Source organism: Hydra vulgaris, chromosome 12 (assembly GCF_038396675.1).
Source record: "Hydra vulgaris chromosome 12, alternate assembly HydraT2T_AEP".
Lineage (NCBI taxonomy): Eukaryota > Metazoa > Cnidaria > Hydrozoa > Anthoathecata > Hydridae > Hydra > Hydra vulgaris.
The window spans coordinates 20,252,521-20,276,073 of record NC_088931.1 but is presented as its reverse complement, the minus strand read 5'-3'; the positions used below and the strand labels follow the sequence as shown (position 1 = coordinate 20,276,073).

The following is a 23,553-nucleotide window of genomic DNA, read 5'->3' as shown; positions in this document are numbered from 1 at the left end:
ATACCTAGTGTATATCTACTAAATGAATTGAAGAGTTCACGAATTAAACCCTAAGTACTAAAACTTTACTTAATTTTCACGAATGAAACCCTAACTTTACTTAAACTTTACTAAAACCGTATAATTATTTTGAACTTTTCTTAAAACCTTCACAAAATATTTTTAAAACATAATTAGTTTTAATTAAGATATTTATTTTCAAGTGAAAAATCACGACAAAGAAAAGATTTTTTTTTTTTTTTCAACTAAACTTTTATATATTTCAGAAAAAATAATGCTTCAAGTTTGTAACTAAAGCTTTAATTAAGAAGTTTATCTAATAAATTGATTTATCTACTAAATAATTAACAAAAAGTTTGAATGTGATGTATTATAAATCAAAACTAAAATATACAACTTTTGAATTAAATTGTACCAAAAAAGTTTTTTTTTGCCTCATTTATCTTAAACACAAAAGAAAAAAAAATGCGCACAATGCAATAAAGTATCTCCAGAATGCAAAAAAAAAAAGAATATCTCATTGATTTGTTTAAAAAAATCTTCGCTACAAAAATCCTTTATTGGTGTACAAGGTTGTACTAGATTTATCAACTAAATACATATAGTTTAGGACTAAAAGTAAATTTACCATATTCAACCAGCTGCGGGTGTCAGGTATCAGTAATTAAAGTTGCATTGAAGCCGCATTAAAGCCCTGTTTTAATGCGACGCAACCAGCGCAACTGCACCGGGTAGCCCCTTACTTATTTTGAGGCACTTGAATTAGCAAGAGGTAGAAAAAGTAAAACAAAAAAATTGTACTCAAATAAAAGTACCGTTACTTGAGTGAAATTTTACTCAAGTACAAGTAAAAGTTACCCGTTGAAAGGTTTACTCAAATAGAAGTAAAATGTAGCTTACTGAAATAGAAGTAAAAAGTAGCTTACTGAAAATGTACATCGGATTGTACGCCCAATGTCAGCAGATTGAACAGAATATACGTCATCATTCGAAGTGTCGATATCACTTCTAAAGAAATTAATGTAAAAGAATATTTTTTTTGATTTTTTGAATGTCAGGAACTTTAGCGTTCCAACGCTGGAAACGCAAAGATTTTGCGTTCTCATAAAAGTTTTAGACATTTTGCTCGGGATTTGTTTAAACGCGAATGACAGTGCAGTTTCTAAATAACTTAGTTGACAACCGGCTTACCTATGTCCTTCAGAAAAAAAAAATATTTTTTTTGTTCATTGTCTCTTTTGTGATTTGGCATGAATAGCCAACGGAATTAAGAAAGTAATCAAAGTTTTCAGAAATCTTAAATGAATATTTCCGTGGCCAAACTTTTGGAAGCAACGTGGACTATTTGGGCTAAACTCTGTAACAATTGGTTTAAGAATAGTCTTGCCGACTGCAATTGCAAAAGAGCTTGAAATTCCTTGTGTATTACGTACAATGCGACAATGTCAAGCCAAACGACAGTTTGATTATGAAATACCTGGCGAACAAATTACTGATGAAAAAAAGTAATTTAAATGTCTCTATTGCTCTTAGAGTAATACTAACGAAGTCAGTATCCGTGGCAACCGAAAAAGAAGTATGAAAGAAAAAGAAAAAGTAGTTCTGATGGGCTTTAAAAAATCTCAAAAACAAAAACTTTATTCTTGTTAACATGCAATAGTTCTTGTTAACATGCAATAGTTCTTGTTAACATGCAATAGTTCTTGTTAACATGCAATAGTTCTTGTTAACATGCAATAGTTTTTGTTAACATGCAATAGTTCTTGTTAACATGCAATAATTCTTGTTAACATGCAATAGTTCTTGTTAACATGCAATAGTTCTTGTTAACATGCAATAGTTCTTGTTACCACGCAGTAATTCTTGTTAACATGCAACTGTTCTTGTTAACATGGAATAGTTCTTGTTAACATGGAATAGTTCTAGAAAGTTCTGTTAATAATATAAACACTAAAAATAACCATTCCTGTCTTTTTAACTTTAAAATTCTAAAAAATATGATTGGGAAATTTTGTATATGTCCAAATATTGATAGCAATATGTTTTTATGATTAATGACATGACATTTTAAGTATTGAGTGTCAATTAGCACGAAATCTTAAATTACACGATGTGGTTAAAGAGTTTACAAAACAAAAGGCAAGAAAAATAATATTGTAAGAAACAAAAGCTGGACAACTTTATTATAGCTATATACCGGTAATTTAATCAAAAAGTTTAAGTAAAGATTTCTATTGAGGGGAGGGGGTTGGGATTGTGCACGACCCTGGCATAAATTATTAATGATGATTTTACACTTAAAAAGCGGTTTTTTCTTTAATTAATTATATGTTGTAAAGAATGTAAATATAGTAATAACTAGAAAATTTATAGACGCTCGTTTTTAACAACATTTTACACTTATAAATCATATTTATTTTGAAGAGTGAAGTAGAGCCGGTGAAGACCAATAAATTTTATATATATTATGCATACCTAATGAGTGTTTATAAGTGAAAAAAAATTAGAATTAAAAGTTTTAGTGACTGAAAACAAATGTTAAAAATAAAAAATTCTGAGTTAAAAAATTTCATTGAAAAATTTCTTTATAAACTATGTTAATAGCATAAAGATAACGCTTTTCTTTAAAAGCAAGACATGTTACGCGCATTTAAGTTATTTATTAACTGAATTACTTAACTATTTATTACCTCCGCACAGTGGGGCCGAAATGCCTCAAAACTGGACATTTGACGAAAATGAAAAAAAGCATTATGAAATATTTTTCGTGGTAATGTATAAAAGAGTCTCTGGTCCATCTTATCCACGTGTTTTTTTAAGGTAGGACTGACCTTTAACCCTGTAGAACCCATAATCTAGCTCAACTCTTTTGTTTAAACAATAACTCGCTTGCGCGAGTTATTAGTATTACTTTGTTTTTATAGTGTTAAAGCTGAAGTTTGTTAAAAATTTTTTTCAGAGATTCTTCAATTTTAGGTTTGCCGCTATATTTTGGTAATGAAAAAATAATTTTAAAGTGCTTTAAAAAAAAAAAGTGCATTTAAAATATTTTATTTTATTTATTTAAAAAAATGCGCTTTTTGTTTATGTCACTTCGATACAGTTATTAATGATACCTCATTTAGATACAATACCTCACTTAGATACGGTACTTCACTTAGAAACAGTTTAAAATTTTTTTTATATGAAATTGGCGATGATTACAGATTGTAAAACTTTTTTTTTTGTTGCACTTATTGAGCCCTTTTGTGTGAATTAGTGGAAATGTATCAATTACATCAGTAGAAACCAGGTAACGAAACCAGGTCATGAACGCTTGAAGCAATCACGTCTTTTTTTTGTAAGATTTGTTTTGAGCAAATTTAAGCAAATAAAACTTAACGAGTTTTTGAGTAACTTTTTTAGAGTGACTTTTTGCATTAAATTACAGTATTTTATATTAGTGAATCGATTAGAATGCGTTTTAATATTATTTATACATGCTAATTTTGATTTTTTTTCTTTTTTATATTAACACTTACCGGTTTTTTAAAAAACTTTACTCGAAATTAAAAACGTCTGACAGTTGTTAATAAATGTTCCAAAAACTTTGGAGTAACATTTCCTAAGTCTAACAAGTGCCCTTAAAATAATTATTTAACTTAAAAATCCATAACAAAAAAAACCAAACTTTTGGCAAGTTTTTAAGCTATTCTGCCCCACTACAGTTAAGTAATAAAAAATATTTAAAAAAAAACAACCGAAAAAGGACTTCAAAGGACTAGATTAGCCACTGCACCGCACAATATTGTAACTCAGTAAGTTAATAAGTTTTAAATAAAGTGAATTTGTTTTGACACAATATTTTTTTAAGTAATTAACGCGCTTTAAAATAATAAAACTTCCACCTGATTAATTCGTCAGTGTTACATTATTAGGGAATCAGGGAATCGGTGACCTGGGTAATTATGTATTAGATAATAATAGATGCACTTTAAGTTTATAAAGGAAATTTAAAATAAGAAAAAAATTTGTTTGAAATGATTTGTACGAATAAATTTGCAGTGAAAAAGTTTCATAAACTGTAAATCAATTTTTTAACTTTGCGAAGTCGCTGGTTACGCCAAACCAGATTGTGCCTCTATTTATAAACCAAATTAAATAAAACTTAGGAGCCATTTAGTAAAAATTTTACCCTATATATTTATATTTTATTTTAACTGTCATAAATAAAAACAAATTCTGTATTTTTTGTTGTAAATTCTTACTGTTTTTCTAAAAGCAACAAAATTTAAGAATTATAGCAGAAATACTACTTTAAGTAAATACTTTTATAAACATAACAATGCGTTACGAGACCAACATCAGCTTAGATTGGAATGATGTGCTCAGGGGTGTTCCTCAAGATTCAAGTTTCACAGTAGAAGTACATTGTAAAACTTTAACTTATTTTTTGAATTATCAAAACTCATGTTGAAGGCTCTAAGATCTTGTTTTTTTTAATAATCGCAGATGATTTGTACTACTAATACAAATACTTAAAAAACTATTAGGAATGGCAAAGAAATTAAAAAAAGTAAGGTAAGATTGCTTGAAGGTATAAAAAAAAAACCAGCACGGCATAAAACAGGACGTGAATGTAACTGTAAAAGGTTGAAATTTTTCGAAATTGTTAAAGGAGAAGGTAGAACTTTTTATTAAGATATTTTAACTTTCTATTCAGCAAGGATGCTTAAGATTTGTATGTTGCAAGTTAAATAACTTTAAATAACACGGACCAGGTAAATATGAGTAAATGCTCGTTTACTCGTGTTTGCTTTTTTACGTTTATTTTAATCTTTGGCCTTAAGAAGGGAAGATTGTAACCATTGGAATTTTTTTGAAATACTGCTAAATTATATTTCTTCATTAAATATAAAATACTTATTTTTAATGAAAGTTTTCACATATAATTATATAAGAATAATGTTTTTCTTATTATATAGATCACCCTCATTCACGATTGAAGAGGAAAATACAAAGGTCGGTAAAACAATTTTACTCCTTAACTCAGAAAAAAAAATGATTACATTTCTTCTTTCAGAAGTTGAGAGTCTCACTATAATGATTGCTGAAAAGCAATTTTTTTTGGACAATTCTTTAAAGTATTTACTTTAAACAATCATTAACGATTGCTACATAAGCAAATCATTTGCGGCCGTGGCGCAGTGGTTAGAGCGCTTGTTTAAGAAGCAGGAGATCCAGGTTCAAAATGAGCTCTGGACATTTTTGCGCGTCACGGTAAAGAGGCATGAACTTCCTGATTAAATGCGGTGCTCTGTGACAAAATCGTTAGGTCTTCTTGGGGCACCTAAATAACAATAAAAAATAAATAAATAAAAAAATTCCCGTAGTACAAATATTCGTAATACTCTATTTAGATAACACCGATATACAAATTTTTTGTGTGAAAAAACGACAGACATGTAAATAGATGCTTTCGTACAACTTTTTATGTTGATTCCAAATATGCAATCCAAATTTTTTTACCGCGTTAAGATTTTTAACAGCTCAACATTTTCGGTATTTCATTCCAGGCTTTTAATTCAACTGTCGCCAATTAAGATGTAAACTTCTTATCTTTTATTACTTCTCGGATCTGCAATCCAACAAAGACATCTGAAGTCAACTTTGCTGAACTTATATTTAGAAATTTTTCTGAAAAATATAGAAGTTCAGAACCAGTATGGTCCATTCTTCCAAAAAAAACTTTCATTAACCCCAATTTTATATGGAGTGGAGGAATGAGAATTTGATGAGTTTCTATCAAAAGCTGTTATTTTTCACTGTAACTTTCTGAGGTGAATTCTGTTCCTGATGACTATACTTCCTCGGCATAATGTTTAGAGTCTGCTTTGCTATCTTAGAGACAAAAAAACATTGAAATTTGGAGCCCTAATATAATGGCTAAGATCTTTAAATCATCACATATCAACCATTTTTGCATAATTCAAAGAACTGAGCAGCAGTTTCATATTTTCATACAAAAGTGTTATTGAGTGTGCTACTGGAAATGATAATACTGTGTTTCCATTAAATAAAAGAAATGTTTTTATACTGCGCTTAGATGAATCAATAAATAATATTCATTGGTTGTAATTGTAAGTACTTCCCATTGGTGCGACAAGACTTTCAATATTATTACAATAAAACAAGTCTTTCTCACATGAAAAAAACTGTACAAATTCTACTTCACGGTATCTGTAAACACCTACACTAATTTCAGAAGTAAGAAGACTCAGTTCTTGAAAGCGGGATCCAAGCAGTTCCGTTAATGACTTTGGAAGGTCAAGATCTTGAACTAGATCATAAAGATCTTCTTATGTAAGAAGTTTTGGTGTGGTTTCTGCACTAAAATCAAAATCATGATCATCACCACTGTTTTTAGAACTTGACCTGCATCACTTTCATTATCATTCAGCTTAGTAGAAGGAGTAGGCAAAGGAATGTCTTTGCAGTGACGTATTGGCCTCAGGTCTAATGGTACATAAGGATATTGAGCCTTGTGTCTGCTCTTCTTATTGAATTCATAAAGAATTATAGAAATATTTATGTCAATTTCAATTTAACAATGAAATAACAAGAATTCCAAAAACAAATCGACTCAACAAAGATCTAGAAATTAAGAAAATGGCTATCATTATGGGGTTCAAAATAATAAGATAACGAAAATATTATCTAAGCAATATTAAAAATTTAAAAACAAAAATTGAAAATAAATCAAAAACATTCAATTCAAAAACACTTAGTTCAAATGTCACATTAAATCTTGGTAAACCAAGGTATACATCGAACGATACACCAAAAGACAGATTAGATGAGGTCTTGGTTGGTGTTAATATGTCAATTAACATCTCAGATGGTATACCAGCTTATACATTAGGGAGTTCGTCTAGGAATTCGCTTTGGGAGGTATCTTGTAGTAATTCGCTTTGGGAGGTAAATTGTCTAATAGTTCATCGATATGTTCAATGAATGGCTGAACATATAATTTATCAAACTTGATTGATACCTAGCCTTGAAAATCGTTTTTTTACTAAAAAACGACCCACCCAAAAATCACACAAACGCAACTTCATCTAATGATAAAAAAAAGCAACTCAAAGCGCACTTATCCTGTGATAAACAAGATATTATATTAGTGAGTAAAGCAACTTTTGTATATTAGTGAGTAAAACGCTTTGTTTTTGTTATTGCTACAACAAAAACAAAGCGTATGGTTAAAATGATGGCGGTAGCGGTTTATGCAAAATCAAACTTTATCACAATACGCCTTAGTCATTTTGTATTATTTGACAATCAAATAGAGCAGATAGGGTAGAGTTTGACGACTAGACCAGAACATTTATTAATTGGATGTATTTACAGACCGCCAAGTAGTCCAGAAAGCATAAACACTAAAATCAATTCAGTGCTTGGAATAGCCAAAAATCTAGTATGCCAAAAAAATTACAATGGATTATTTATAACCGATGATTTTATATATCATATCATGGGACAAAGACAGTGAAACAAAACTGAAACAAAATTGTAAAATTAGTATAAAATTTATTATAGTTTAAATGAAAACTATATCGAACAATATATTTTTGAACCAACATTTCGAATATCAGACCATTAGAGTCGGAATTAGAGACGTTGAAATTGGCGCAACACTTGGACCAATTGAAAAAGCACACTATGTAATTCAATTCAACTGTGATATATATGGTTTTGACACAATCGCTACTCAATTCAATAGTAAAAATCTAAATTACCAAATAAGATACTAAAATCAATCAATCTTGGTTTTAATTTAATAAATTGGTATAAATTGTTCAAGGTTTTAAACATGGAACATTGCTACAGTGCTTTCGTACAAAAATATAATGAATTGAGTGAGCTGAATACTCCAAAGAAAAGAGCGAGATATGATCAAAAAGTTATCCCATGAATAACAGTCGAAGTTAAAGCTTTAGTACGTAAAAAGAAAAATTTATGGAACTAATTAAGAGCTGGTAAATTCAATTATCTCAATATGTTAAACGAATACAAAACGGTAAAAAAAATTTACTATTGATTATGAGGAAAAGCTTATAAGAAATGCAAATAAAAAATCCGAGATTATTCTGCAAATATGCAAATAAGAACAAAAAAAAAACATTGGTAAAATATAATCAATGAAAAACCACGCAAAGATACTCACATCTGACCGGCATGAGATTGTTATAATATATTGAACAAAAGTTTTCAATCGGTCTTTGTAAAAGAGCATAGTTAAATTCCGGAGTTTAACCACACATTACAAATTTTTTTGAATAGGATTAGAATGATATTGTTGCATATGAGGCAAAAACTGGATTTTCTAGAGGTCAACAAAGCATGCGTTAGTGATGGTATTAATCCTTACATAAAAGTTGTTCAAGTAGTGACGCAATTTCATTTGCTTTAATTTACCGAAAATCAATTGAAACAGAAAAAGATCATTGCAAATGGAAAGAAGCAAATATCGCACCAATATTCAAGAATGAAAACACAACAGAACCACTTAACTATAGACCTGTATCATTACCATCTGTAGCATGAAAAGTTATGGAAGCATTTATAATAGAAGCGATAATGACTCATCTCTTGGAAAATAAATTATTGTCTTAAAATCAACACGGCATCGTAAAAAATAAAGCCTGTGTAACAAATTTACTAGAAACATTAAACATTTTAACAGCAAGTATGAGTGGAATTGCCAAAACCGTTGATAAAATTCCACATAAACGACTGTTGAAAAAGTGCAAAGCTTATGATATAAAGGGTCTACCATCAATTGTTAACTTAATTCCCAAGTTATACGCTGATGACAGTAAACTAATCAAAGATTTACAAAATTTTCAAAATCACAAGTCATTACAGAATAGCATCAATGAGTTTGTAAAAATGGATATCTGGTTGACCAAGTTGAACGTTGAAAAGTGCAAAGTGGTGCATGTACGTAAAAGGAACCCATAAATGAGTTACAGTATGACCCATGACGACAAAGAGCATAAATTAGATACAACAGTAAGAGAAAGAGATTTAGACGTAATTATTTCATCCAACCTTAAATGGCATGATCAAATGACTTCAGCGACGGCAAAAGCGCAAAGAACTTTGGGTCTAATTAAACGTACATTTACATATTTTGATGTAGAAACGGTGAAATAACTTTATACGACATTTGCGAGACCGCTTCTTGAGTTTGCTATACCAGCATGGAAGCCTTTAGAAAAAACAAACATACATATCGTGAAAAAAATTAAAAATAATTTACATAGTAAATAATATAAATGTGAATAAATACAACAAATTAGTTCTTTTTTGACGTAAAAAATAAAAAAAATTATTTTTGACAGATTTTACAAAAACATAATTTTCCAAACCATTTCAAAATTAGGTTTTTTTTAATTAGGTTATTATTATACTTTGAACAAAACATCCGAATCAAAGAATAATATGAAAAATTTGACAGTATAAAAGTATTGAATAAAACAGTAGCTTGTTTTACTGATAAGAAGCTCCTTATTTGTGAAAGAGCAAAGCATTTAATATTCGCTTTTCCACATAAATCAAATTTCAAATCCTTATAAATTGTAACCTCGAGAAGTTTAACCATAGAAAAAACCATGATTTTAAAATTTCTGACCATTAAAAATTGATCATTACAATTTTTTAAGCCAGCTAAAAAAATATGAAGTTTGTCCGGATTTGCAACCATTTTATTCAAAGTAAACCATAAAATCGCGTTTGATGTTTCTATTTGAAGACAAGCAATAACACTCTCTAGGTTGTTGTCACAAAAAGAGAGAGTGAAAGACTCTGAAATCAGCATAGTTGCAGATTTCAGAGTCTTTTATAAATAAGAAAAAATCGTTGATAAAAATAATAAAGAAATTTGGTCTCAAAATTGAGTCTTGAGGTACACCAGGTTTCATATCTAAGTATTATATCATGGTCTATAGTTATATTGTACATTTGTACTAAAAATTACTGGGTTCTGGCAAAATTAGTCAAATATTTTTATGACAGAGGATATAAGCATAAATTTTGTAAACACACATTTGAGGTTTTTCCTCAAACCTGACGTGATACACAAAAACCCAGAGGCGTCAACGGAGGTAATGTCACCCAGTGCGGTAAACCCTTGGTGTCACCCTTCTTGACTTTCACTAATTACCATAGTCCGTCCTAATTGTTCGCGCACTATAGATTATATATATTCGTTTATAAAATGTTTGTCAAACAAGTTAGAAAGACTTTCAAAGACTTCAGATAATACATAAACTACTTGACAAAGTTTAGCTATTGTTATTTGACATTAAACTTTTTTAATTTAAATGTTTTTCTTCCCGGTCTTCAAAGCTAAAAACTTTTCAATTGATGATACAGTCTTTCTTTATTATCACTTTGAGTTGATAATACAGTCATGTTAGAAAGCCTTAACTGTCCCATGGTTAATCGTAAATTGTTTTTTATAAGTTTCAGTTTTGAAAAGCTCCTTTTACACGAAGACGCAGACGTAAGAATAGTTGTAGGCTTAGTGAAAGTGCAGGGAGAAACTCAAGCCCAGTCCCATTCACCTATTAATCGAATATTAACAAGCAATGCATTCAATCATTACCGTATTGTTATGGTGGAACCACGCTTTATGAACAAACGGCTATATATTACTGCAAAAAATCAGTAATAAGATGCTGCCTAATGCTAAGCTCCATTATTCATAGTTCGCTAAATCTCGTATCTTTCAGAAGTTAGACTCTAGAAACTTTTGGAAAATCTTTAACAGCGTCAATAGCAAGAGTGATTTATTATTAAATATCTCATTCATGGGGCTGATATTATTACCTCTCCCAAGATAAAACAGAACTATTTGCAAAAAACTTTTCGACTCTTAAATCTTATGGCCATTTTCGTCCTTCTATTCCAAATATACAGGTCGATCTATTTTTACACATTCAAATCACTCAAGCTTCCGATGCTAAGGTTATGACTTGAATGGGCTCTTCTATGGTTTGTGGTTTAAACAACATTCCTGTTATAGTCTTACAAAATTGTTATCCATAACTCTCTTTAATTCTCTCTAAACTATTTTATAAGTGGTTGACTAAGTCTTGTTTTCGTGCCTGCTGGAAAATAGCATGTATTATTTAAATTTTATAAAACTCTAAGTCTTTGATCAACAAATTTCTCACATCCCAGCTTGAGCGAAATAACTTATTGGCAGACAATCAATACAGTTTTCGATCCTCTTTCTTTATGGTTGACTTGCTAACTGCTGTGACTCAAAGATTTTATCGTGCATTAGATGGAATCGGCGAAGCAAAGGCTTTTGTTTTTTTATCTAAAGCTTTCGACAAAGTTTGGCATGTTAGTCTCATCCATAAGTTTGTTTCATTTGGTGTATCTAGAAAAAAATTTGAGATAATCAAATCGATTCTTTCTTACCGCTTTATTAAAGTCATCTTTGAAGGCCAATACTCTTCTTCATTTCCAGTAACTTTTGGAGTACCTTAAGGTTCTATATTTGGTTCCGTTTTGTTTCTTGCCTACATAAATTCTTACAATTCTTACCTACATACATCTGTACATCTAAAGTAGCTCCTTAGCTGATGACTCAAGTTTTTACTCCTATCTTAAAGAAAGTCTTCTCTTTTCGATCGCTTGGAACAAGCAGCCGATCTTATTTTTGTAACAGATCGTGACTTGCAGTGACTTATGAATTTTAACTCTAACAAAACTCAGTTATTTACTGCAAACACATATCGCAGTACTGTTGACATTTCTGTATTAAATTATGACAACCCTCTCACTGAGTCCTCTTCTTCACGTTTTCTTAGATTATCATTGACTCCTGACCTTTCATGATAACCATATATACAGTTGATTGCTAAATTAGTATCCACTATGGTTGCTTTTCTATATCGGGCTTGCCATTTTCTTACTCCTGATTTTGTTCTCTACCTCTACAAATCTTTTATTTGTCCCTGTATGGAATACAGTTATCATATTTGGGTTGGTTATTCTGATAATGCTCTTTCTTTTCTAGACAAGGTCCAAAAATACATTCTAAATGTATTTGAATTGCATCTCTTTATCTTTTCTGCAAATACTATTATGGTCAGTGCTCAAAGGAGCTATCATTTTTAGTTCTATTAACCAAAATTCATTCTTGCTTGACTCCTCATTCAGCAAAGTCTCATTTGTTTGCTATATCTATACCTGCATGATCTAAAAAATTTTATTCGTTTGGTATTTTTCCCAGCACTTTAAATCTTTCAAACAAGCTCCCATCTTCATGTTTTCCTTACTCACACAACTTACATCTTTTTAGTTCTTCTGTCAATCGTTTCCTTGCTCTACAACTTTAATCTTTTTTATCTAGTTACTCTCAACAATATAGTGATTGCTTGCAGCCTTGTTAGGAGTGAATCAGAATAAAAAAAATAAAAAAATTATTAGGCAAAATAAAAACGTCAATATCTTATTTATAAATGAAAAAAAAAAATTATAAATATATATTTTTTAAATAAAGTATTTATCTTTTAATAAAAATCAGTTATTTCTTGCATGAAAAAACACCATCATTTTCAATTAATATCATTTTTGCTTTGACACATTTCATAAGCGACTGTAAAAAATTTAAATTAATTTTTTGTAGTTTTAATTTCATGCGATCAATCAAAACTTGCTCTAATGAAGCTTGCCAATCTTCCTTGTAAATTTTTTGTACCAAATCGCGTCGTTAGAACTGTCTTGTTCTACACATTTTTGAGTTCTGAGATAAAACAATTCAAAAAATAAAGACTTTAGTAGAAAGCATATAAAATTTTTTTAATAACATGTTTTCTTGGCAACTTTCTTATTTATTTCTTAGGTTTCAATACAGTAGAAAAACATTATTCTGAGGTACACGACACTATCAATAACTTAATTTTTTCAAAAAGCGGAGATAGAACAAGATAATTCTAACGTCGCGAAATGTCCTCAAAAGTTTTCAATTAGTTGTGCTCGAGGCACATTTGGGGGTTGGGTTCTTTATCAAAGACATATTCGTCCATCTAATTTTATAAATCTTTAGAATAACGAGAGCTTGCTAAATCTGGCAAAAATAAATAGTTTGTCTCCATGGAACTTGTGAATGAACGGAAGAAGTTATTTTTCTAAACATTCATCAATATAGATCAATGTAATAATTTTAAAAGCTTTGGAAGTAGGAAACAATGGCTCGGACATACCGCGGTCAGATATGAATATCCACATTAATAGTTTTTTTTGAAATTTCTCTTTTTCTATAAAGCGAACAGTTTCTGGGGATGTTTTTTAGTTGTTTGTGCAGTATCCAGAATTTCCAGGCGTTTTGTCACTTTCAAAACAAAAGTATTTTTTATCATCGATGACCAAAAGTGATTTCGCTGGTTAGAGAGTTTCCTACTTTCTATATAATTGTTATTCAAAAGTGTATTTTGGAGTTTTTCAGGTTTTCTATATTTAGTATTCATTTTTTTTAACTGACCATCAATTGTCGATTGATTTACGCAGAGTTTTAGACCTGTTTTTCTTTGACTCCTTTTCGATTGTTGACAAGTCTCATTAATTTTGCTTTTTATCAGAAAAGGATTAAAAAGCCTTAAGTTATTCTAAGTTATCATATATTGTACTTCGAGCAAATTCTTCATTTTTGAAATGATTTACAATTTCACTTTTTTTATATTAGGTTTATGCTGGAATAATTAAGTTCAGATTTGTCCGATATCTTCCGCATCATCAGTTATTAGCCATATTAAACACTTATATTTCAATAGTATCAAAATAATTATCACATAATACCCAAATTAAATCATGTGAAGCTATATCAGTTGCTAAATTTTGTGGTCCCTTACAAAATCAATATTTAAGCAGATTATTAAAAAACAATGAAAATAACCCACGTCACTAGACGCAGTTGATGGGTTCTTATGTTTTTTTTTATCTTTAACATTTTAAAATGATCTATAATTATAAATTCAATTCAAATATAATTTTGCACATTTTGAAATGATTTTTCGAATTTAAATAAATTCCTTTTAATATCAAGCTTGCCGTCGTCTGTTTTATAATAGTTTCTAATTATTCAATTCTTAACAAAAAAAAAAAAACAAAAAAAAAATGTTACTTTGATCCAATATTCTATATCTGTTTACAATAAATTCAATTTATTTACATTTAAAATACAATTTTGTTTTACATTATTTTATTTAATGATTTCTTATCAGCTTTGGCACAAGCTTTCGTTTTTAAAATCATTAAAGAGTTTTGATAAATTCATTCGTTTTTCAAGAACAGTGCAGCACCACATTGAATCCACTTTTGTTGATTTCCTCCACAAGGTACATTCAATTCGGCAACGATTTTTTCTCGATTCGTTGTGTAGTAAATAGGTAATGAAATGCATTCATCTGGAGTGTACGGCTCTGGTTGCTCCTAAAAATACAATTTAAAGTTCAGGTATTTCCTTTTAAAAAATTCTTTAACAAATATAAAATAATTTCGTTTTAATAAACTCGAATTGCATCGATATATTTATCTCATAATATATTATAAAGAGTTCTTTTTTAAAATGCATAATACAAGATCATTTTCTATAAGATAAAAAAACAACTTATTTCTCCATTACTTCTAAAAGATTGTTCCTTATAATACATGCTTTTAAAAAAGAGTTTTTATAATTAAGTAAATCTATTTTGTTTTTGCTATTGCTCTGCAGAATGTGTTAAAAACATATCTCTGGTTAAAAATTTTAATATTATTAATTTAAGTTTTTGGCTAAAGACTTGTCTGTTAAGTACCATAAAAAAAACAAAAACAAACAAACAAAAAAAAACAACCAGAAATGTAAACTTAAAAAATCAAGAAAATTGGTACACGCACAAAAAAAATATTTTCCCAACAATTTAATGATGTTGACAATTTTTCTTGATTTTATAACTTAGAAAGCATTAAAAAAATAACTTTGAACAATATTCAAAATACAATGTGCGTTATGGAAAGCTTTTCCATAATGAATACGTACGATTGTGACTTTGAAAATACACTTAATTTATTCATCTATAAACAATACGCTTCTGGTTTAAGTAAATTTACATAATATCATGATTTTCTGTAAAACTTTACCTAGTAGAAAAAGGTAAGTGTATTTTTACTGCTATAATGAATATGGTTCCATTAAAAACCACAACTATGATCTTTATTAACAATAAGTTTTATAGTATTTTCGCTGTTTTTGAATATTGGAAGGTTTCACAAATTTGCCAAATTAATCATTTTGGCTAAGCAGTTCAATAAAAGCTGCTGGAGCTTAAGAAATATTCTATTCATTTATACAAAATTATAATTTGATACAGTACATTGGGAACACATTAAGGATAGCGAATCAACGTCATTTTAAAAAGATGTTGAAAAAACAATATTATGATTACGCCCCTAAAAACTAATCATCAGTTTTGTTTAAAAGATAAAAACAAGGTGAAAATGGTAATCAGACAAAGTTACTTTTATATATATATATATATATATTTTCTTTTTTTACAAAACATTTATATATGCTTTGCAAAAAATTTTATAAACAGTTAACAATAATACCCCTACATGATCACTGCCTCTGCCCAAACATGATGGCAATGACTTGATAAAATGTTTAGTTTATCTTATACTAAATATATTAACAGTTAAAATGTTTAGTTTATCTTATACTAAATATATTAACAGTTAAAATGTTTAGTTTATCTTATACTAAATATATTAACAGTTTTTCAATTTCATCTAATTATATTTTAGTGTTTAAAAGTTTTGACTATATAAAATTAATAGCCCTCTCATTTTGATAAATTTATTAGTAAAAATTAAATGTGTATAAAGTATGTCTATTGATTTTTCAAACAAAGGCAAATTTTTTGAATATTGATTTATGAATTTAAATGACCTATATTAGAAAGATTAAAAAAAAATGTTTTGTTTTAAAATAAACTTGCTCAGAGAAAAACTTCATTTTAAGAATAGGAAGTATTAATAGGTAGTATTTATTATTATTATCACAATTAATCATCTCAAATCAGAATCAACAAATAATCATCTCAAATCAGAATCAACAAAAAAAGAACAACATCATAAATGTAATATCATTTGGTATAACCCTCTGTTCAGCTTAAACGCCAAAACAAAAATAGGAAACCGTTTTCTAGCCCTTATTGACTTATATTTTCCAGCCGGCCACAAGCTACATAAAATCTTTAACCAAAATTCTATTAAGATCAGCTACAGTTGCATGCCTAACCTAAAATCTATCATAAATTTGCATAATTTCAAAATTTTGCACAACAAATATCAATTAAAAGCCAACCAATGTAACTGCGTAGATAAAGCATTTTGCCCTTTGAACAATCAATGTTTGTCTAACAATATTGTCTACCAAGCAACTCTAAGTTCCAGCCATCAAGATCATAATAAAAAAGTATATTTTGGTATTAGTAATACACCATTTAAATTGAGATACGCAAACCATCTCAAATCATTTGCATCAGTTAAGTATAGAAATAACACAGAACTATCTAAGGAAATATGGACTTTAAAAGACCAAAACATAAAGCCAATTATAGAATGGAGAATTGTCAAACATTCAAAACCTTACAATCTAGCAAAAAATTTTTTTTTTTTGCTAGATTGTAAGGTTTCCAAGAATGTTGACACTGAGACACCTTTGTCTCAGTGTCAACATTCAAAAAAATTCTTATTATCTTTATTTGACACAGGAGACTAGTAAACTATAACAACTTTTTGATTTATTTTTTACTACAAGTCATTCTACAGTAATTTTTACGTTTTTGTAACGGTTTGTTTACGTTTTTTGTTTGTATTAACGACCGATGATTGCCTTCGGGCATAAAACTTCAAGTCCTGCTAATCAGTTGTTTTTATTCATCTAAATAGTATATACATTATATGTAAATATATATATATATATATATATATATATATATATATATATATATATATACATTCATGTATATATATATATATGTGTGTATATATATATATATATATAAATATATATATACATTCATGTATATATATATATATATATGTGTGTGTGTATATATATATATATATATATATACATATATATATATATATATATATATATATATATATATATATATATATATATATATATATATATATATATATATATATATATATACTATATATATATATATATATACATATATATATATATATATATATATATATATATACATTCATGTATATATATATATATATATATATATATATATATATATATATATATATATATATATATATATATATATATATATATATATACATACACTGTCCTCCAAAACATTAGCAACTAAGTAAAAAAACTATTTTTTTCAACTTCAATTACTGAATATAGCAACTTTTCTAAAAAAAAGACTCTTTAAATAAAAAAAATTGTTAATATTAAATAGATAGGAAAAAAAAAAAATACATAATAAGACTACTTAATGAATATGTTTTTTTGCTTTTATTGGTATTTTAATGTAAAAATGTGGTCTTCCAAAACATTAGCAAATTTTTTATAACTACTCTTAAAAACAATTCCCAACCACAAAAAACCATTTGCAAGTGAATTTCTTTGTGTGAAAATGTCGAAGACAATTTTAATGTTGTAATCATTAATACTTAACCAATAAAAATTAACAAATTGTTAATATTTGTCTAGATATATAGATTATAAAAGAGGAGTTAAACAAAAAGAAATTGCCACCAAGTACTCCATTTATAATTCAATTATATATCAAATAATCAAATATTTTAATAAAGGCAATCCTTTAGAAATAAAACATAAGAGCGGGAGACCACACAAAACATGTTGTTTCATGTGCAGAAAAATTAATAGTCATGCCAAAAAGAATCCTTTTAAAAGTGCTAATGATATCATTTAGAAATAGTTACAAATTTCAGGACCTTTGAGCTCCAGAGCAGCAAAAAAACTTTTCATTTCTCGACAGAACCGAAAAACTTGAATTGAATTTGCAAATGCTCATAGAGACTTTTGATGATTGAAAAAGAGTAATATGGAGTTTCAAAGTTTAACTTGAAAGGTTCTGATGGCAATTTGAAAAAACATAGATCTAAAGATAAACATTTAGATCGTAAATACACAAGAGGAACAGTCAAGTATGGTGATGGAAAAAGTGCAATGGTTTAGGGTTATTTTTCTGGTTTTAGCGGAGTTGGACCTATCCATTAAATAAATGGCATTATGGATCAATTTGTTTATTGTGATGTTCTCATAGAAAAATGATTCCTCATGCTGATAATAACAGGCCTTTTATTTCAACAAGACAATGAACCAAAATACACCTCTAAACTTGTTAAACAATGGTTTAAATCAAATCAATCAAATTAAAATAATGAAGTGGCCAATCATCTGATCTCAACCCAATCGAAAACTTATAGTACCAAGTTGAACTTTCCCTAAAACACAAAGGACTTTTCAGAAAGCTGATGAGCTACTTAAAGCTATTGAAGCCACCTAAAATGAGGTTACAACCGAAAAAATTATTAAACTCATTGAGTCTATGCAGAGATGTTCTATTATCTTAAAACGTGAAGGATATGTCTTTAACTATTGATTTTAATATTTGTTTAAGTAGTTACCTCCTGAATTCATTAGTAACCTACTGGATTCAGGCAGGAATGTAAGCTTTCATTTCTTTAAGTCAGTTCCAAGTCAAGCCTCATTCTACTCCATGGTTTTCATCCTCTTGTGTAGCTGCTATATCTAATTGCAATCATTTTTTTTGCCATTTTTAAAGGAACAACTCTCTTGAGAACAAACGACTGTTTATTATTACAAGAAATCGATGTAAAAAGGTTCATTAAATCTCTTATCTTATCTCAAAAGTTAGGCTCTAGAGATTTTTGGAAAATCTTCAACAGCGTTGTTAACAAAGGAAGGTTTAACATTCCATCTCTCATTCATGGGAATGATCTTATTACCTCTCCCAAGATAAGACTGAACTTTTCTTCTAATTTGACTCTTGAATCTTATGGCCATTCTCTTCTTCTATTCCATTAAACAGGTTAACCCATTGTTAGACATTCAAATCACTCCAGCTTCCATTGCTAAAATCATATCTCGATTAAACTCTTCTACGGCTTGTGATCCAGACAACATTCCAGTCATAGTCTTACAAAATTGTTCTCCAGAAATCTCTTTAATTCTCTCTAGACTTTTTATTAAATGCTTGACTGAGTCATGTTTTCCTGCCTGCTGGAAAATGGCAACTGTTGTTCCAATTTTCAAAAACTCTGGTGAACATTCTGACCCCTCCAATTATTGTCAGATCAGTCTTTTTTCTGTTATTAGCAAGGTCTTTGAGTCTTTGATAAACAAATTTCTCACATCCCGTCTCGAACCAAATAACTTAATGTCAGACAATCAATACTGTAATGGAAGAAGTCGTTTTTCTAAACATTCATTAATATAGATTGATGAATTGATCGCTACAGCCTTGGAAGTACGAAACAATGGCTCGGACATACCACGGTCAGATATGGCTATCCACATTAATAATTTTTTTGGAAATTTCTCTTTTCCTATAAAACGAACACTTTCTGGGCATGTCTTTTTGTTGTTTGTGTAGTATCCAGAATTTCCAGGCATGTTGTTCCCTGCAAAACAAAAGTATTTTTCGTCATCGATGGCTAGAAGCGATTTTGTGTTATAGAGTTGGTTAACTAGTTTCCTGCTTCTTTTTTTTGCCTTTATTTGTTGTTCTATACTGTATTTTGGAGTCTTTTCACATTTTCTATATTTAATATTCATTTTTTTAAATTGACAACCAATTGTCAATTGATTTACACCGAATTTAATACCTATTTTTCTCTGACTGACCCCTTTTCGATTGTTGACAAGTCTCGTTAATTCAGCTTTCTTTTCTCTAGTCCAGAATGTCGGACAACCAGGGTGCTTTCTATCAGAAAACGATTGAACAGTTTCAAGTCTTTTTAGGTTATCATATATTGTACTTCGAGCAAATCTTTCCTTTTCAAAATGATTTACGATTTTTTTTTTTTATATTAGGTTTATTTACAAAAAACATTTTTAGTCGCTTTCGAAAAGATTCTCGTTCAGCTGCATTTAACTTCATTTTAAATAATTATGTTTCAAATAATAAAGTTTATATTTTATAGAACGTTTATGCCTACGCATAAAACCACGAAAACTAATTATTATGCTCAAATAATGAAATTAGGATTTGTCCGATAACTTCCGCATCACCCGTTACAACTGACTTGCTAACTGCTGTGACTAAAAGATTTTATCATGGAGGCAGAGAGGCTGGAGCTATTGCTCTTGACATATCTAAGGCTTACTACAAAGTTTGGCATAGTCTTCTCCATAAGCTTGTTTCATATGGTGTATCTGGGAAAGATTTTGCAATTATCAAAATGTTTTTTTCTAGCAACTTTATTAAAGTCATCCTCAAAGGCCAACACTCTTCTTTATTTCAAGTAACTTCTGGGGTACCTCAAGGTTCTACCCTTAGTCCTGTTTTGTTTCTTATTTACGTTAATAATCTTCCTGACAACCTTACATCTAAAGTAGCTCTTTTTTGAAAACTATATATACAATGGATTGCTAAATTAGCATCTACTAAGGTGGCTTCTGTTATCATTCTCACCATTTTCTCTCTCCTGATTCTATTCTCTACCTCTACAAATCTCTAATTTGTCACTGTATGGAATACTGTTATCATATTTGGGCTGGTTCTTCTAATGATGCTCTTTCTCTTCTAGGCAAAGTCAAAAATTAGTATCTGCTAAGGTGGTTTCTCTTTATCTCGGGGACCCGAAATTGAATTATCGCAATTCAATTTCGGGTCCCCTAGGCCATGAACTGTCTGTAAATCCAGCACTGTTTGTATGTGTGTGTGTGTGTGTGTGTATATATATATATATATATATATATATATATATATATATATATATATATATATATATATATATATATATATACATACAGTATGCATATATATATATATATATATATTTATACATATATAAGGAAATTTAAGCATGTAATACCTTAGAAATCCATGCAACAAAACAAGGTGGTACAGATGATATGCTAACAGACGTGCGTCCATTTTCAGACAAAGTAATTCCATCAAAAATGCATCCCTCTAACTGCAAATTTCCAATCTGGTAAAAAAATTTAAAATGCTTTAGATACAAAAGTCAAATGCATTTTTCTTTTTCTTTGTATTAAGAAATAGATATACTACTAACTTTAACAGCAACCTTTGCTGCAGACAAACCACTAGTCTTCCAAGAAGAAACTAGCTTCAATTGATCCATAGGTACTTTGGTTGCTCTACAAACAAGTACACACTTTAAAATTGTTTTTGTATTTGAAAAAAATATTCAATGCTTTTCAAACACAATAACAAAAACATGAAATACTTCTTTTTTTAGAATGTATGCTTATACAAAACTTTACCTAGCTGTCTGTTGTCTTAATGCATTCAAAAATGTGTCTGGGTGAAATAATTCTGATAAATCAAGAACATCTGTTAACAATGATCTAGACTTAACTTTTTCTAACCATGTAGTTAAAGCATTTGTCTTTAGCATAACAGCTTTCAACCACAAAGCTGCCTCTTCTGGACCAGCTTCCCATTCTTTGCTCCATATAGAAGGAGTTTCATGATGCATCAAAGAAGCTGCCATCAATTGAACACTTGGTGTCAACAACTGGGTACCTAAGGCAATAAATAATGTACTAAGTAGCAAACTTAGTAAATTTAAACTTTAACTAAACAGTAACTTAATAAAAAAACAACACGAGATAATAAAAACTAAAAAAAAAAGGCACAATTTACCTTTAATAATTTTAGCTAGAGATGCAAGAGTTGAATGAACATACTGCACAAGCACAATAGAGTTGTAGTACTCTAACTTAATAAAAGATTCTACTGGAGGTGTGTCTGGATCATCAGAAGGAAGGCTAACCTTCATCTGCAGAAAGGTTGAACCCTGAAACAAAAATATGAAGTTTACAAAAAACATCCAACAAACTATATTGTTAAATATTAATATATACAATACAGTTTACACCTTTAAAATTATGTTATGATAAGAAAGCTTTACTTGATTTAGTTTTTTCCATAAATTTAGTATTGGAGCTAACTCAGTAGCCCATTTGTCTTTATCAAACTTGTGAACAGAAATATCAGCTCGCATCAGGACTTTTAGTTGAAGTATAACCTGAAAAATATTTGTATTTATGTTCAACAAAGCTTGCATTAACAATGTTTTAAAATATTAAACATTTTTCTTTTTAACTATTATGTATGCTATTAGATTATTTAAAAATAAATCATTACTAATATATACTATTAAATTCAGCTACTGTTAAATATGGTAAGTAAATCCTTGACAAAACCTATTCACCAGTATAACTAACACAGCAAATATTTATAGTAACTATTATGTATGTGACTTATTCTGCATTATGGATAGAAAACTAAGAAAACAAAAAAAATTCAAACTGTGAGAAATTTATTGTCTGCTTAAACTAATATCCTAATTGAAATTTTTTTGATTGATAGTTAGAGAAATTGCAAAAATTGCACCAGATTTTAGATTTGGATGTGCTCAGAATAATTAAAAAAAAAAAAATTTAATCAAAATGTATGTACAATTGTATAATATTGTTACATAAGCCATATTACATCTTTGTATACTTGTATTCACCTGTGAACTGATGACCTTCTGTGTAGACTGTTCTATATTCAGTGGTAAACCAAAATATGTTGGAGAATCGTCATCCGGGAGATTTGCTACAATGTCTGTGAACTCCTTAAAAAATCAATAAAATAAATCTGCTAAATCATATTTATAACCAACAATAAATTTTTTTTAAGAAAACAAGATTTTTTTTGAAACTTTTGATTTTTAAATTGAAGTTGAATAGATTACTTTTACAACAAAAATTTAAGTAACATTTTTCAACAGTATTTTTAATTCTTGACATTTGCAACATTTAGGTTTTAACAGTGTTTTTAATCCTTGACATTTGCAACATTTAGCTTTCAACAGTGTTTTTAATTCTTGACATTTGCCTGAGCCAAATAATCACTATGGGTGGTTTGACAAAATAATTTTTTTGAAAATGTTTCTTCCATTTCCCAAAATGTGTTTGATATAAAACACTGTATTAGAAAAATTTTTGAATAAAAAATCTCTTGATAAAATATAACAATCATTTTATACAAAAATTATTACTTTTGATTTTATTGCCTAAAAACCATGGTTTTTTTTAACTAAAAATGAAAAAAGTGCATTTTTATAAATTTTTTGATAATTAACTTTTTTTCACTAATTTTTTCATTTTTACAAATTTTTTGTTAATTAACTTTTTTCACTTATAATATAATACTTTTTTATAAAACAATAATTGTTTTTGAATTTTTGACA

The 23,553-nt window shown here is 28.8% G+C and overlaps 1 protein-coding gene across 1 annotated transcript in view; it reads right to left on the bottom strand.

Annotated features, from left to right (window-relative positions):
* Window positions 1-14,179: 14,179 nt before the first annotated feature.
* Window positions 14,180-23,553, bottom strand: part of LOC100202757 (cytoplasmic dynein 2 heavy chain 1) — a 78,228-nt gene continuing 68,854 nt past the window's right edge. Inside the window, exons 68-74 of the mRNA XM_065812485.1 lie at window positions 22,831-22,935; window positions 22,225-22,341; window positions 21,957-22,110; window positions 21,575-21,836; window positions 21,364-21,448; window positions 21,160-21,276; window positions 14,180-14,487 (exon numbers count right to left, since the gene is read on the bottom strand). Of these exons, the coding sequence (XP_065668557.1) occupies window positions 14,329-14,487; window positions 21,160-21,276; window positions 21,364-21,448; window positions 21,575-21,836; window positions 21,957-22,110; window positions 22,225-22,341; window positions 22,831-22,935 (999 nt within the window). The 3' untranslated portion in view covers window positions 14,180-14,328. The remainder of the gene's footprint in view (window positions 14,488-21,159; window positions 21,277-21,363; window positions 21,449-21,574; window positions 21,837-21,956; window positions 22,111-22,224; window positions 22,342-22,830; window positions 22,936-23,553) is intronic.